Source organism: Urocampus carinirostris, chromosome 15 (genome assembly GCF_059441175.1).
Source record: "Urocampus carinirostris isolate Australia breed hairy pipefish chromosome 15, RoL_Ucar_1.0, whole genome shotgun sequence".
Classification (NCBI taxonomy): domain Eukaryota; kingdom Metazoa; phylum Chordata; class Actinopteri; order Syngnathiformes; family Syngnathidae; genus Urocampus; species Urocampus carinirostris.
This window is the reverse complement of record NC_142363.1, coordinates 26,694,897-26,710,934: the sequence shown is the minus strand read 5'-3', so window position 1 is coordinate 26,710,934 and position 16,038 is coordinate 26,694,897. Positions and strand designations below refer to the sequence as shown.

Here is a 16,038-nt window from a genome sequence, read left to right as displayed (position 1 = left end):
TGTTATTATCATGTCATTAGGGCAGCACGGCGGCACAGTGGTTAGCGCTTGTGCGGCACAGTTCATGTCATGGGAACCTGTTGTGGGTTCAAATCCAGCTCCAGACTTCCTGTGCGGAGTTTGTATGTTCTCCCCGTGCTTGCGTGGGTTTCCTCCGGGCACTCCGGTTTCCTCCCACGTTCCAAAAACATGCATTTCAGGTGAATTGGCCAGTCCAAATTGTCCCTAGGTGTGAATGAGCGAATGAGTTGTCTTTCCCCTGTGTGCCCTGTGATTGGCTGGCAAACAGTTCAGGGTGTCCCGGAGATGGCTGGGATGGGCTCCAGCCCCCCCGCGACCCTAGTGAGGATAAGCGGTACGGTTGATGAGACGAGATGAGATGAGATCATGTCGTTATTCCCAGGTTTTACTTATTAGAAGTAGGGTTAAAATGATCTCAGTCAACCACTAACACATCTGCCTTGTATAAGGGAACAGATTTATTTACTCAATTTATTTGGTCTCCTAAGGGAAATCAATATGCACCGACTGTACAGTCAGTGCTGCTGCAACAGAGTGTGCCAAATGACCATCTTACAGTGCTTGGTATTCCCAGGCAGTCTTGCAACCCAGTACTAACCAGGCCGGACCCTGATTAGCTTTCCGAAATCGGGTGGGTCTTAGGATGGTATGGCCGCGAACAGAATTTACATATATATGTATAAAAAAAGAGCTTTTGGAAGAATTGATCATGCATTTAGAGATACTGATCATTTCAATGATTTCTCAGGCTAATTAATTTTCCTAGGAAATCGCAATGACTTATGACAGGTGAGCTTTTTTCATAACTGGACGGCTGGCTACTCAGGTATACTTAGGGGAATAACCTGGTAACCACCTTGATGAGCCCTGACTTGGACTGCTTATATAAACGTGCAATTCTCTCTTTTTGTTTTGATTTCTTCTCACCTCATCAAGGAAACTCAGGCTTACCTGGACCACGGGGTGCGGCGGGGGCTGCACGGGCTCCGCCGAAAGTTCCTCCTCCAACAAACTAGATGCAATGAAGCTGAAGCCCCGGAAGAGCTGGTGAGCCCCGGCACTCGGCGGTACACCAGGAGAGTCTGGGGAAATTACAAGAAGAGCGAAAATATCAAACGATAAAATAAGAAAACAGTTCTGAGGTGGCACCAGAGCAGCGCAGTGGTTAGCGCGTGTGCGGCACAGTTCTGAGGTCATGAGATCGAACCTCCTGTGCGGAGTTTGCATGTTCTCCCCGTGCTTGCGTGGGTTTCCTCCGGGCACTGCGGTTTCCTCCCACATACCAAAAAGATGCATGTCAGGTTAATTGGCCGGTCCAAATTGTCCCTAGGTGTAAATGAGCGAATTGTCTGTCTCTGTGTGCCCTGCGACTGGCTGGCAACCAGTTCAGGGTGTCCCCTGCCCACTGCCTGAGGATAGCTGGGATGGGCTCCAGCACCCCCGTGACCCTACTGAAGATAAGAGGTGCATATAATGGATGGATGGGTTCTGAGGCGTTACCTTTCGGGGTGCGGGAGGTAAACTCCGAGTCAAAGTAGAACGTGTCATCGGGACGAGCCACTGCCGGTTTGAAAGGGGGTTTGACTTCTCTCCGGAACAATTTCTGAAAAAAAAAAAGGACAAATTCAAACGCTAAATATTTGCACAGTGTTTCTTCACCTTTTTCAGTCAAGGCACAATTTTTAATTTCATAAACATGAGTTGGGCTACACCGGCCATTAAAAATGTTTAAAAGTGAATTCCAAACACCAGTTTTATTTTCCTAAATAAAAAGCTTTAATTTTTTTCCTTTTTTTTTTTGAAAAATACTAAAATTAATACTCCAAATGAACAAAGTTATCTGCCATTTTTTTTCTCCCACTATAATCTAATTTTTTGCTGATTTTTGTTTTCTTTTTTTTTTAAAGCTTAAACGATCATGATGCCTAATTTGACACATATTCTTATCATTCGTGGTCGCCGTGGCTCAGGAAATAATACAGGTAAGTGATATTAGTTAATAATTTGTTTGGCATTTGGGATTTTACTAGATTTTAACCTATTTTTTTTTACTTCATTTTTAGATTGATTATCTAGAAAAATGTCAAAACTACAACTTTAAATGTGCAAGAAATATCTGCAGGTGGAACAAAACAAGTTTTAAGTACATTCTAATGTTTCTGTTTTTTTGTCAAATAAAATAATGAAAATAAGCAAATTTATGTGCCAGATTATTACCTTATTCCTACTTTTTGCAGTGCAATCTTAATCTGCTTCATCACGCAAACTTATTCATGAAATCCAGTTCCCTGTACTACCTCTTGAACAGATAATTTGTATATAAATGGGAAAAAAACAGTATTCTGCTGCCACCTACTGGTATGGATGAGTGTCACAGTAATTCGGCTGATCACTTTATTTAAAAAAAAAATATTGTCAAAAAACAAGGGCATCGTTTAAATTTATGGGGTACGAAAACAATATTTAAGATTTTTTAGCACAATCGATTGTAAATTTTGCAACAATGGAAAGTCAATGTTAATAATTTGACTAGTCCAAGAAAAGGAAACACAATTGAAATTGATGAAAAACACACATATTAAAAAGAATTCGCAAGAAGGATCCAAATTAAAATGTGATGGGTATTCAAAACAATAGCTGTATTAAAAAAATACAACTCACATTCCAGTCAATGTTGGAAAACCAGCCATGACGTTTGAGTTCCTCTGCTCCGTCTGGACCCGATCCTACAATGAAAAAAATAGATCAGAAATTTGTATTCTGCAGTAATGTCTTCTATGTGTTTTACATTCTATTTGAAATTGTGCCTTACATCCACATATGATAAAATACTGTATTTTATTGTACTGTGCTTATTAGCTAAGCTTAGTTTTGATGTCAATTACCTCAGCATGATTTGATTATTGTTAAATAGGTAAATGAAAATTAACTGTTTTGTGTACTGTTACCACTTGTGAGGCCCCTTCTCAAGGTTTCTCATTTTCCTCATGCTGAAGTTTTTGAGTTTTTCCTTACCTATGTAGAGTATTCAACGTTCGGTCAGAATTTCATTTTGCAATGTCATAAAATGATCAAACAATGTCATAACATGTGAAGTGAATATTGTGTTTAAAGTCAATAACAGATATGTTATCGGGTTGATACTGGTGGAAAGTGAGGTTGGGGAGGGGGGCGTTAGCTTGCATGTGCGCATCAAAGGTCTCTGTGACAACTCCACCACAGGGGGTCCACCCCTCTGCGGAGACCGGTACCTAGAGCTGCTACACGTCTCACCTCGCAAAGGCAGTCTTAATTTGGCCAGCCAGAAGGCAACAGGGCATATCCTAACAAGAAGAACTGGACCAAAACCCTGGCCGGTCCTGGCCAAGTCTCAGCTCAACAAGCAGCCAGAAAGCCTTGCAAGGTAAGCAACCAAGCTTGATCAAGCTAGTGGCCAAATCCGTGGGACAAAGCCAGCGATCTCAGAGAAGCCTCAAGCCACCAGCAGTGAACCTCGGCTTCAACACCCTGCATCCTGTGGTCCTCGTCCCAACCGGCTCTCGAGCCTACCAGGATTCCTCATTGCTCTACAGCCAAGGACCTAAAGACTGGGCTGTTCATCCACACAGAACTTCACAGACCATCTCGTTGTTGCTAGGTATTGGTATTGGTGTGACGTACAAGGGAGAACTCTATCAAAATACAATAACGTAATAATCAAGCCAATGTCTATACAAATGGTGCCAGTTTAAGTTCTCAACTTCTAGTTTTGTTTTATTTTCTTATCGTTTTGTGTTCTATTCAAGCTTCTTCAGTAGATGATTAGGAAAAGAAAAGTACATCAATCCAAGAGTGTGTGTGTGTCTTGCTTAAAGTCTAGTGAACGTTTAAAAACGGTAAAAAGAATTCAGCTAAAATGTGTGTAGCCACCCTTCAGAATAATTAAACAAGGTTTTTCATCCGTTTTCCTGACATAATAATCTCAAAATGTATGTGGTGCTCCAAAAGGCGAGACGAGTTTTGAAAAGGATAAACTCGGCTCTTTAATTCAATTGGACCTCGACTTTAGCAAACACGCATTGGCTCCCTGTTAGCTTCAGATGTGATTTTAAGGTTCTGTTGGTAGTATACCAAATCATGCATGGACTTGCTCCCTCATATCTTTCAGATTTAATTTACCCCTACGTTTCGGTCCGGAGCCTTCGCTCTGAAAATGCTGGTCTACTAGTAATCCCAAGAGCCAAGAGGAGATACGCAGGTTCGAGAGCGTTCTCATTCGGGCCCCAGTGCTATGGAATGCTCTTCCCCCTGAGATTTGATCTGCAACCTCAGTGGAAATGTTTAAATCTAAGCTTAAAACACACTTCTATTCCATATCATATGAATAACCTATATTTTATGTTGACAATATCTGTGTATTATTTGTTATCGCAACATCCGTTGCAGCCTGGTCATCCTGAAAGGAGGATTACCTCAAGTGTGGTCCCTTCTTCATTGCCCTCATGTTGAGGTTTTTGAGTTTTTCCTTGCCCACATGTAGGTTTTAGATCAGGGGATTGGTGTCTTGATAGTCTGTGGTTTGCAATAATCTGTGGTCTGTGCAGCCCTTTGAGACTCCTTGTGATTAAGGGCGTCACAAATAAATGGGACTTGACATGTGACTTAAAAAAGAATTAATTCGATATGTTGCTTATATTAATCATTGAATAATGAAAATAAAACACAAACAAACTCTCATTCTTAATCCTGAAGCCTGTGTTTTTCTAATTCCCTTTCTTGAGATGTATTTTTATAAGCATTCAAGTGTGCTAGGGTTATTGTATTATGGTGTGTAGTGCAGGAGTCACCAACACCGTAGTAGCCCACATAGCAATTCTGGAAAGAGCTCCCCAGTTCAGTGTGTTCATTTTACCCAACATTTGAATTTTTCTATTATTGCAGCATCCTGAAACCGACCCAGTCTGTTGGTGGGGTTCCTCTTGAAGAGAACTCTGAGAAGCGACTGGGCCTCGGCGCTGAGGAACTGAGGCATTCCCAGACGTGCTCTGCAAGGAATAAATGATAGTGGTCGTCCTTATCATGAACCTCGCCATTGAAGGTGAGCACTTCCACTCACTTGAGAATCATGTTCATCGTTTCTTTGCGGTCTTTCCCGTGGAAGGGCAGCGACCCGGTCAACATTTCGAACTACAAGAGAGAAAATTCAATTTGCAATTATTTTTATATTCGTTCGATCTGTACAGTAGACCCCCTGGATCAGCACCCCAGCCTTACTCTTTTACAATATCGTGTGGAATTGATATGTTTTTCTGTATTAAATATTGGACAATTGCCAAGGAGATTTCATAGGATGCCAGGTCCTTATTTTGACTATTATTGCGCTCTGTTAGTTGTTTTGACATCAGGGTCGCTATAGGCCAATAATCTTACTGTTCTTTGATAGCCACACCCCTTAGAGCTGATCTGTTTTTTTGTAATCTTAAACGTTTAATAATAAGAGGAGGCTCAGGTAAGCGGCCGAAACAGGCACTCCTATTCCCTTTTCTTATTGCAATCACAAAATCTATTGATGTCTTCTCTCCTTACTTTGAGCTAGTGAACTGCTAAAGTTCTAAAGTTAATGGAATAATTTTTTGACTCGTCTTTACAGCATTTTACCCACTATACGACAAACAATCAGTTATGTTTCATACCCAAAAACGTACTAAATTCTAACTTTGCAGTATTACGTCGCCTCTGTGTGCTATTGGTTGACATCATATAAAATGCTGTTCTGCTATTGGTTTGCATCACGGCATCATGAAGGTGCCTACATGCTATTGGGTGAAGTATCTCCCACAATGCCTTTTCTCCATTCAGTTCGGAATCTCATGTGCCACGTAAAGACTTTACAATCGTATTTCTTCACTATGGCCTGCAGTGATGCTAAAGCATCAGTATCAAACAAGCGGCCCGCGGGCCAGATCAGGCCCGCAAAGGGATTTAATCCGGCCCGCGAGACAACACTCAGAGAAGCGCAAGAGAAAAACAAGCTGCAGGTTAAAATATGGAATATGAGCCTGCTCTGTCCACTCCACGCATCGGCCCGGTATTGCAGTACCTCCGGGAACGGTGCATTCGCAATGATCGCAGCAAGGCTTTAGGGCTAGGACCTTAGCTTGGCCTTTTGGCTGAGAGTAAGTGTCCCGGCTCCTAGGCTTTGTAGCGTACTATGAACTGACCGATAACGGATAATGGATAATGAATAACGAAGATAGATCAATAACCCTTAAAAACCCCAACTTGATGTTGCCAAAGCCAGGTGCCTCTCACAAAGACACTGTACTTGTATTTATTTCTCTCTCTCTCTTTTCCACCCATTTTCTCCCACTCTGTCTCTTTCACTCTCTGTGTCTCTCTTTTTCTCTTCATTTTTTGCCCTTTGTCTCTTTCTTTGTGTCTTTTAACCTCTTTTGCTCTAACTTCCTTTTTTCCTTTTCTCTTTCTCTCTTCATACCCTTTGCAATTTATTTTCTCTTTTCTCTCCTTCTGTCTTTCTATTTCTCTTTGGATTTCTTTCTCCCTCTCCCTTTCTTTTCCCCCTCTCTCACGACTTATCTTTTGTGTCTCACGCTCTCTCCCTCTCTCGCTTTTTCTTTCTTTGTCCCGCCCTCTCTCCTTTTCCCTCCCACTTTCTCTTAATTCTTTATCTCTTTTTCTTTCTCTTTAATATACTAGACCGGCCCCCGACAGAATGTTTGCTCTATCGTGTGGCCCCAGAGTTTAAATTAGTTTGACACCCCAGTGCTAAAGGGAGAAACAAAAACATTAATACCATGGAAACTAAGTTTCCGATTATAAAAAGAAAATACGAAGAAGGCACACAAATCAACCCTTGCTAAATGGCATACCCAAAACCAATTGACAATCAGGACTTTTATTAAAAAAAAAAAAATGAATAGAAAGCGGATCAAAACAAACATTACGAATGTAACTATGGTTCTACAAGTCCCGTACGACCGCCATAACATCTTCTCACTCTGAATCCTTGTGTTCACGTGTGAAGATTCTGTAGGAAACAAACCTGTGGTGATACTGGAATTTATACACATTCCTGGGCCACAGGTGTAACAAATGACTAATTTGGTATGCATTTCTCGAACTGTGCATGATTGAAGGGAACATTTAGTGCTTGAAGCATCGCCTCTGGCGATCGGGAGGGACACAGAAATCTCCCGATGACATAAAAATCCTCACAAGTGGAACGTTTAAAACCAGTTTCATTTATAATCTGACGTGGCAGTCTTCTCCCCCGCTCTGCATCCACCCATTACTCCTCTCTACCAGCCTGAGTCAAATCACTCAAAGGTAAATTAAATATAATTCATTCATAATATTATTGAATTGCATGAACATACATTGCACAAAGTAGTACTTTCTACATTACTTTTTAAATGATTTTTGGGACTACTGGAGGTTCAAAACGCATTAGCTACGTATTAACATAGGTTTCTATTCCCCGCTAGACGGCAATTTCAATACCCCCCACCTCAAAACAAATTTCATGTTGAATCCGATTCCTGGGGGTCTACTGTATTTTTTATTTTTATTTTCAAAATCATACAGTGGAAAATTGATGTTTCCCAGTTATCTTGACAAAAACTGCTTCCTTACCATCAGTACTCCAAACGACCACCAGTCGGCACTGTGGGTGTGTCCTATCCTGTTGACCACCTCCGGTGCCATGTACTCCACTGTGCCACAGAACGAATAAGCCTTCTCATTTTGGTCTATGCCCTCTTTGCACAGACCGAAATCTGAAAAACACAAAAAAATGAATGCAAGCTCATAAAGCATTTGAAGCTTTCTACCTATGTTCCTCACCTGTGAGTTTGATGTGACCTTCCTCATCTAAGAGAATGCTAGAAAACGACAAACGATACATCAAATTTTGGACATTTTAAAGTTTCCTTAACTCATTCAATGCCAGACATTTCTCTCAAATGGGAAGTGCCGATGCCAGCCAATCTTTGCCATTTTAAAAAACTCGTTTTGTAGCTATAGGCATAGCACATATCAAAAGAAAGCTTCAAGCTCCATCTTTCATTAGAAAAAAGGTCTGTTTCTAGTGTTTACCCTTGTTTAGTAAACAAAAATTGAAAACACTTGTTTCCCCCAAAACTTCTGAGAAAAACAGTAATTTGAAAGGATGCATTTTAAGCAGAACTTTCACTTCTGTGCTTTTTTTTTGCATTTGCGACACCTCCAATTTAGAAACGATGCTTTTCATAAACAAAAGGGCTCTTTGCTTTAAAAAACCTATTATTGCAAGAACACTTGTGCATGAGCGATGCCTGAATTTTGGTCCCCACGGCGATTTACTTTCTGCAACGTGCACGAAACGTCATCCCTCTCTGACCAAACGATGACGATGGGACTAGCTCATCTATTTTTGATAAGAAGCTCTGTTCAGGAGTTATAACTGCCTATTATGTATCCAAATCTACGCTATTACCGCCACCCTGTTTCAGTACACCTACTTGCTACTTAGGGCTGCCCACACACTCATTCGTTGGAAAAAAGAAGTGGGGGCTGCCTCGACGTGTGGGCAAAGATCTGATCAAAGCCACTCCTGCCATCCAATACTGATTTATCATACTAAAAACATTCCCAGAGGCTTGATACTTACTGATGAGTAGTGTCAGACCCTTAATAAAAGTTTTTCAAGATTAAACAAGAAAAACATACTTTTATGTTTCGGCACTCGGGGACAATGCTTCTGAATTAAGAAATAAAATATGCACCAAAAAAACCTGTTACAATTACTTTTCAGGCTTCAGGTCTCTGTACACGATACCCAGGCTGTGCAGGTGGTCGAGGCCCAGTGCCAGCTCTGCTAAGTAAAATTTGACGTCCTCCTCGGTGAACATCACCTGTGAGACACAAACAAATGCCAGTCGGATGCGAAAAAAAAACAACATCTCGAGGTATGCTCACCTCTTTAGATAGGCGAGTGAAGAGGTCGCCTCCTCGGAGAAAGTCCAGGATCAAATAGAGTTTGCCTTCGGTCTGGAAAGCTGCGCATTGAAAACACAATGTAACCTTTTATTTTCAAAAATTATCATTAGTGGCACAGCAATAGGTTTATTTTCCTCAATTTACCGACCGTAGTGCAGCTTTACAACGAATGGGTGGTTGACATCAGCCAGAATGTTTCGCTCCATCTTGGTCCTCACGCGATCTCTCACTAATGAGAAAAAAACCCAAATGTTGGTGATATTGACGTAACAGTTTATAAGAACTCACCACTAGAGGTCATTAAAACTTAGAATGAAGTGAGTGCATTTGAAAAGGAAACACCACAGAAGTAAGAAGGAAACCACTTGACAAATTTCACATGCCTATTTCTATATTTTTTGCGGAAGCAACCATGAATTTCAGCAAGTGAGACGACATGAAAGCTAGGTTTTAATCCTTGCAACCGACAACATAAGACTGAGCGAGCTGAATACACCTGGAACAGCGGAAAAGAGTGAATAGTTGGAGTTTTTCAGAGTGGGTGTAAGTAGCTAGCTTAAGCAGCTAGCAAGATAAGCAACTAAAAAGGTAGCAAAAGATTGCAAAAGCAAACCAGAATTTGTCTAGCATAAGGACCCTAAATCACCGAAATAACTCAAAATATAGGTGGCAAGCAGCAGGCAAAGGCCTGCAGCCAAGTGACTAACATAAATGGCCAGAGAAGAAAACAGTGAAAAAAAGAGGGGGAAAATGGAAGATGCCTGAATCATGGGATTCAGAGACCAATACATACACGGCCCAGCTGAGGAAGGCGAAGGACAAGGCAGGCTTTATTTACTGTGAGCATTTAACGTTACCAGTAGTGGCCAGCGGCAAACTAGTGGCTAACATCAATAGCTAGAGAAGGAAACAGTTGAAAAAAGTGGACGATGCCTGAATTATGGGACGTGGTTATGTTTGTTTGCATGACCAGCTGTGAGAGGTGAGTGAAAGGAGATTTCTGCATATAGCATGTGCTACAAAAGTAAAAAAAATAAGATTCAGTTAAAAATTTAGGTGTCATATTTGACCCTGATCTATCCTTTGAAACGCATGTAAAGAAAATTACTAGAACCGCTTTCTTCCATCTTCCATCAGCTAAAATTCGAATTTGCATATTTTAACTGTGAAAAATCGGGTGATTTTGGCCCATCCCCCTTTTCCCTCAGAATCGCTGGTAATTTCAGTTGAATCAACCTCACCCACCCCCTAGTGCCGCTGCCATGCACGCACACGCTTGTAAAATCTATCGCACGGATCAGTGGCAAAAAAAAAGGGAATATAACAATGGCGAAGATGAAAATGAACACTTGTTTTATGGGAACTCACGAAACAACCGACATGGCATCACTTTCAACAGAATCTCATTCATTTTGTCCTTGGAACAGTGACGCTCATTCACAAACTAAGCCATAGCTCTATCTAGTGGTGGTTAACAATACTGCACTTTAATTCAATTGAGTCAAGTCATGTTTATTTGTATAGCCCTTAATCACAGAGTCTCAAAAGGCTGCACAGACCACAGATTATTGCAAACCACGGACTATTATGACACCATCCCCTGATCTAAAACCTACATGAGGGCAAATAATACACAGATATTGTCACCATAAAGGGGTCCAAGTACTGAACCCTGCGGAACACCACAGGTAACACTAAGGGGCTCAGATGTCATTTCACCATATTTAACACGGTGCGTCCTATCTGAGAGGTAGGATCTGAACCATAAGAGGACGGTTCCTGAGAGACCAATCCATTTTTACAACCGTTCCAGTAAGATATTATGGTCCACAGTGTCAAAGGCAGCACTAAGGTCCAGCAGCAGCAAGAGTGATGAAGCAACGGAGTCCATTGCCAGTAGAAGATCATTGGTTACCTAAATCAGGGCTGTCTCAGTAAAGTGGTTAACCCTGAATCCTGATTGCATAGATTCAAAAAGATTGTTCTCGGATATAAAATCATTCAGCTGCTGTGCCACCACTTTTTCAAGTACTTTAGAAAAGAAACAGTAGGTTTGACACAGGTCTATAATTACATAAGCTTTCTGGATCAAGGTTGGGTTGTTTCAGTGTAGGTTTAATAACAGCAGACTTAAAAGCCACTGGAACTACACCTGAGGAGAGTGATATGTTTATAATATTTAGAACTGAAGGTCCAAGGACCCCAAGAAGACCTTTAATCAGCGAACCCGGAAGCGGGTCTAATGGGCAAGTAGTCGGTTTGGCTGTATTCACCACCTGTTTAAGTTTATCACACCACAGGAAAGATAATTTAAAAAAATAATAGCAATACAACAAAATAAAGTCAGCCAGAGAGAAACCCGGCCCGGCCCCGAACTTAATGATTGACACTTTAAACCCGACCGGACCAGAGTTCCGGGCCGCGATTGGGCTGTGGGGCTAGTACCTTACCTCTATCGTGGAACCAATGCAAAATAATAAATTAATAATCCGTTTTTACAGAAAAAAATTTATAACAGCCAAGTATAGCTCACGACCAACCTGGGTAAATGCTAAAACTAACATTTGACTATAAAGGATTTTATACGATTGAATACAAGTTACATTTATGGAGTGCAAGGAAGATTTTCACCGAGTAGGCTTAAGTTCAATGAGCAGTGAAAGTTCAGGGCACCCTGGTCTGGTAGGAAATATTGTGTACAGGAATGGCGGGAACGGGACGTGAGGCTGATAAGATAATCAGAGCATCCAGACGCGGAAGGGCCCTGATGACGGAGGACGACAGGCAATGTTTTGAGAAACGCTCTGCTGTTTTGAGTTTTCCAGACATCGAGGCGAGGTGGTGGAGCCCACGTGGGGCTTCCCTGGCACGCCCATGGGAGGAGCCGGCACACCATCTTGCAGAAAGACGTGGGCCGAGAGGAGAAGCAGGAGAGAGAGAGGAGGCTTGACAGAGACTCAAGCGACACAAATTCGACTAATTCGGCTGTATTCGATGGAGTTCACTTAGGTAAATTGTTAAAGAAATTAAATCTGCACCGTGTGAAAATGTCGGCTTTTCTTGTTCATCTTTTCCATCAAGAAACGAGCGCGCATTGTTGGGTGAATGTAGGTTGTGTTTGGTTAATGGAGTCAGATAACTAATTCGAACAATTTGGTAAACGATACAATATTTAATTCCCAACACTAGTTACATACAATGTTCCCTCTAAGCTGCGCGCATGCGCAATCGGCCACTGCCCGCATATTCTCAGCGCACAAGAAAATCTAGCCAGCGCAATGTTCCTTCTAAGCTGCGTGTGTGCGCAATTGCGCACTACCCAGACCTTTTCCTCGCACAAGAAAATCTCGCCAGCTCACAAAAATCAGGGCTCGAAATTGCTAATTAAGAACCGAATTAAGTCAAAGTTACAGTGCATGAAGGTAAAAATTCACGGGTTCCCATGACGTTGTGTTCTAAATGCGGTATTTTGAAGTCAGTGTCGAAGTAGAACGAAGTTGAGTAAAGTCAGGAGAGTTTTTCGAGAACTGGCTTCTTGGGCTCAGCTCACTAAAAAGAACCGGCTCTTTCGGGTCCCAAACGACTCTTCAGGTTATTTTTGCTTCTTTAATCCCTACACGACCAAATATTATGTAAAATTATGCAGGAAGGGGGGAAATAGAGCAAAAAAGAAAAAATACCAAAATGAAAGAGTAGTGAAAAGCGGAGAAAAGAAGAAACAAAAGGAGAGAAAAAGAGAAAAAAGAGCAGGAAAAAAAAATTCAGAAAAAAGCCAGAAGAAAAGAAAGACACAAATAAAGGAAAAAAGTTAGTAGAGAACACAAAAGCAAGAAAAACGTAACAGGAAAAAATAAACACGATGAGATTTTTTTTAAAGGAATTAAACAAAAAAAATAGAAAAAAACAGGGAAAATGAAGAAAATGTTTGTGTTGCATTCAGATAATTTCCAATTATACCAAGTCAATCTTGTTGCCAACATTGTACTACCACTAAAAAATGTGATTAAGTACAGTTGTGTATCGTGCAACCGACTGAATAAGCCCCCAAAAATGTTAGTATTATGCGACAAAAGATACCAGGAAAAAAAAGAAATAGAAATCTTGTGAAAAAATTGTTATAAAAACAAATGACATAGGCCGTACAACCTTTGCAATAATACATTAGTCAATTCATTCAAAAGTGAAAACATTTTTTGCATTGCCGGAAACTCGGCAAAATGTAACTTGATGTCAAGTTTTGGACATGTTTGATAATGAATTATCTTGCCATACTTGGGATTACGGTTGCTCACTGTTATTTCAAGCGTTGCTCACCGACTTTGTGTGAACGCTCAGACCCGTGGAAAATCACAGGGAACATTGGTTACATACCATTGTTTTGTCATGAGAACCAACTTTGAGAAATTCACTTTTAACTTCATCTGGAGTTCCTCTCTCCTACCTTTGAGCGTGGCCTTCTTCAGGACCTTCATTGCATAGAGTTGGTTGTCGTCAGGCGGGGTCACCTTGCGTACCAGGAACACCTCCAGAGTGCCGAAGGAGAATGGAAAAAACGGAAAGTGAGACCCTAAAGATGGAAGGCCGAAGAAACAACCTCCGGTTTACCTTGCCGAAGGAACCTTGACCCAGAACTTTGAGCAGCTCAAAGTGAGACGCGTCTGCTTTTTCCGAACCTTCCTTGACCACGTGGGTGATGTTGATTTCCTTGATGTCGCCGTCATCCTATTCGCAAGGAAAACAGAAATGAAATAAAACATTCCCTCCTCTATTAGCACAGGACATACTCAATTGTTTCGTGAAATTCCTAAAGCGTATTTCTTTCCTTTTAGAACAGGGGTCTAAAAATCACAGCCCTCAGGATGATATATTAAGGCGAGGGGAACCTCCAACTGAAAGCTAAAAGATAGTTGTGTATTACTCGACCACTAGATGTTGCTGTATTCTGTCGTGCAATCAAAAACAAATGCTAAAAAAGTGACAAGGAAGAAGACAAAGTAACCATAAAGCACCATCAGTCTTTTGCGTAGAAAAAAGGAAAGAAAAGATTGAAGAAAAGAGGGGAAAAGAAGGCAAGATTGGAAAGAAAAAAGAATGAAAGAAGGAAGAAATGAAGAGAAACAAACAAAAGGATAAAATGTAAAAAAGCAATGGATAAAAGAAAAAGAAACTGGAAGAAAGAGAAAAGGGGACGATTATAAAAAAAATAAGACCACCTTTTGTAGTCTTTGATCTATTATTTTTTTCCTTTTAATTCTTTTCTTTCTTTCCATTTTCTTTTCTCTTTTTTCTTCTTTTTTTAATTTCTGTTTTTTGTCTTTCTTTTGTTTTTACTTGCCTCTTTTATTCTTTTTTTTCTTACCTCCTTCTCTCTTCTTCCATTTTCTTATTTTTCTTCTTTACCTTTTTTTTTAATTTCATTTTTTAATTCTTTTTTTTTATGAGCAGGTAGTTGCCTTGCATGGCTGACGCTGCTATCAGTTACTTAGTGTAAAAGGGAAAAAGTGTAAAGCACATTGTAAAGCGCTTTGGGAGGTCTTCATTGACTTGAAAAGCGCTATATAAATGCAGACCATTTACATTTACATAAAAGAAAACATACAAGGGAAAAAAAGCCAGGAAAGAAAGAAGAATCAATGTTATTGTTTTTTTTTAACAAATGAAGTTGTTTTACCAGTAGGAGGCACTAAATAAAACACGATGTCCCTTCAAAAAATTGGGTCCTTGTTATTTTCTTTTTAGAGTACAAATGAGAAAAAAAAACAGAAAACTGAATTTTTGCATTTTGAAGCCAAAATATACTGTAATCTTTTGGATTCTCTCTAAAATGATGTAATTTTGCGCAAATGTCATAAAAAGTACTTGAAGTGAATATTCAAGGAGGTGAGTACCGTACTTGGATTGGAATATTTCGCGAAAAAAAAAACAAAGCTGTGTTTTTAACAAATAAAATAATAAATTGTGTGTTTTTTTCTGTGTTTAAAAATATACTGCATTATTTTTATTAAAAAATAAATACATAAAAATAAACCAAGCTTACTATAAAAATACAAATTTATCAAGCACCACGAGTATCCGCAGAATGGACACTTAACCTAAATATTTATTTTCATATCTATCTAGTCTCGACTATTACTTATCTAGTCTATTATATATATCCTGATTTTCCCGCAAGTGTGTCTCTGTATGTGGCTTATAGGCTCCAAAGTGGCTGAACCGATTTTCGTGAAAATGTACACACTAGTACTTTAGGCTTCATGGCGCGTCTTTAGCTAGATTTCTCGTCATCGCACCCCCAAAAAATACTAACAAAATCGAAATCTGCTTTCGTGTCACTGGAACTGCCTGCGGTCATTCTGCTTTTCGGTACCCTCTAGTGACTCCCTGGAGCCTTTTCAACAGACCCCAACCCCAACAACCTCGCTCAAGTACAATGCCCAGCAAAGCCAAGCCCGGGCCATCACGCTCGTTATAAAAAATCAATTATTTTACGTAACAGATTGTCAGGCTTCTCTTCAACTGAGATGACACGGCACAGTTGTAAATGGATTGCTGGTCTTCTGTCAAATTGATTTCAAGTGCCAGTGTGTAATAATTTGCCGCTAGGTCATTGTAGCATAGACTGGAGCTTAAGATTGTGCATTGGAAGAAGACAAAAAAACGGAAGCCTGAAGGATTTACACAGAGCAGATAACAATAGCAGCTAGCGTCGAGCCATATGCTGCAACCAAGTCCCTAATATGAGTGGCTATAGAAGGAAACAGTGGAAAAAAAGGAAGGCAAAGATGACAAGCGCAAGAATCATGGGAATCATTAAAGCTTTATGTAAATGAATAAAGCATTTTACACCACAAAGGATCACTATAAAATACGCACTGGAGCTTGAAACAAAGCAAATTCAGATAATGGTCAAAATGCTAAAGGGTTCATACACCCTTTTTATGGCCATTTTCAAGCACTTTCAAGGTCAATTTCCCAATATTTCCAGGACCTTCAGAGGTAGAAATCCAGCCTTGGTCAAAAGAAAATTATTTTGTGTGGTTA

The 16,038-nt window shown here is 40.4% G+C and overlaps 1 protein-coding gene across 1 annotated transcript in view; it reads right to left on the bottom strand.

Annotated features, from left to right (window-relative positions):
• The window catches only part of rps6ka1 (ribosomal protein S6 kinase a, polypeptide 1), a 98,678-nt gene that overhangs the window by 10,914 nt on the left and 71,726 nt on the right, over positions 1-16,038 (bottom strand). Inside the window, exons 3-14 of the mRNA XM_088354881.1 lie at positions 13,603-13,719; positions 13,439-13,520; positions 9,146-9,226; positions 8,977-9,056; positions 8,806-8,912; positions 7,864-7,901; positions 7,654-7,796; positions 5,117-5,187; positions 4,957-5,045; positions 2,683-2,747; positions 1,522-1,624; positions 973-1,103 (exon numbers count right to left, since the gene is read on the bottom strand). Of these exons, the coding sequence (XP_088211007.1) occupies positions 973-1,103; positions 1,522-1,624; positions 2,683-2,747; positions 4,957-5,045; positions 5,117-5,187; positions 7,654-7,796; positions 7,864-7,901; positions 8,806-8,912; positions 8,977-9,056; positions 9,146-9,226; positions 13,439-13,520; positions 13,603-13,719 (1,107 nt within the window). The remainder of the gene's footprint in view (positions 1-972; positions 1,104-1,521; positions 1,625-2,682; positions 2,748-4,956; positions 5,046-5,116; positions 5,188-7,653; positions 7,797-7,863; positions 7,902-8,805; positions 8,913-8,976; positions 9,057-9,145; positions 9,227-13,438; positions 13,521-13,602; positions 13,720-16,038) is intronic.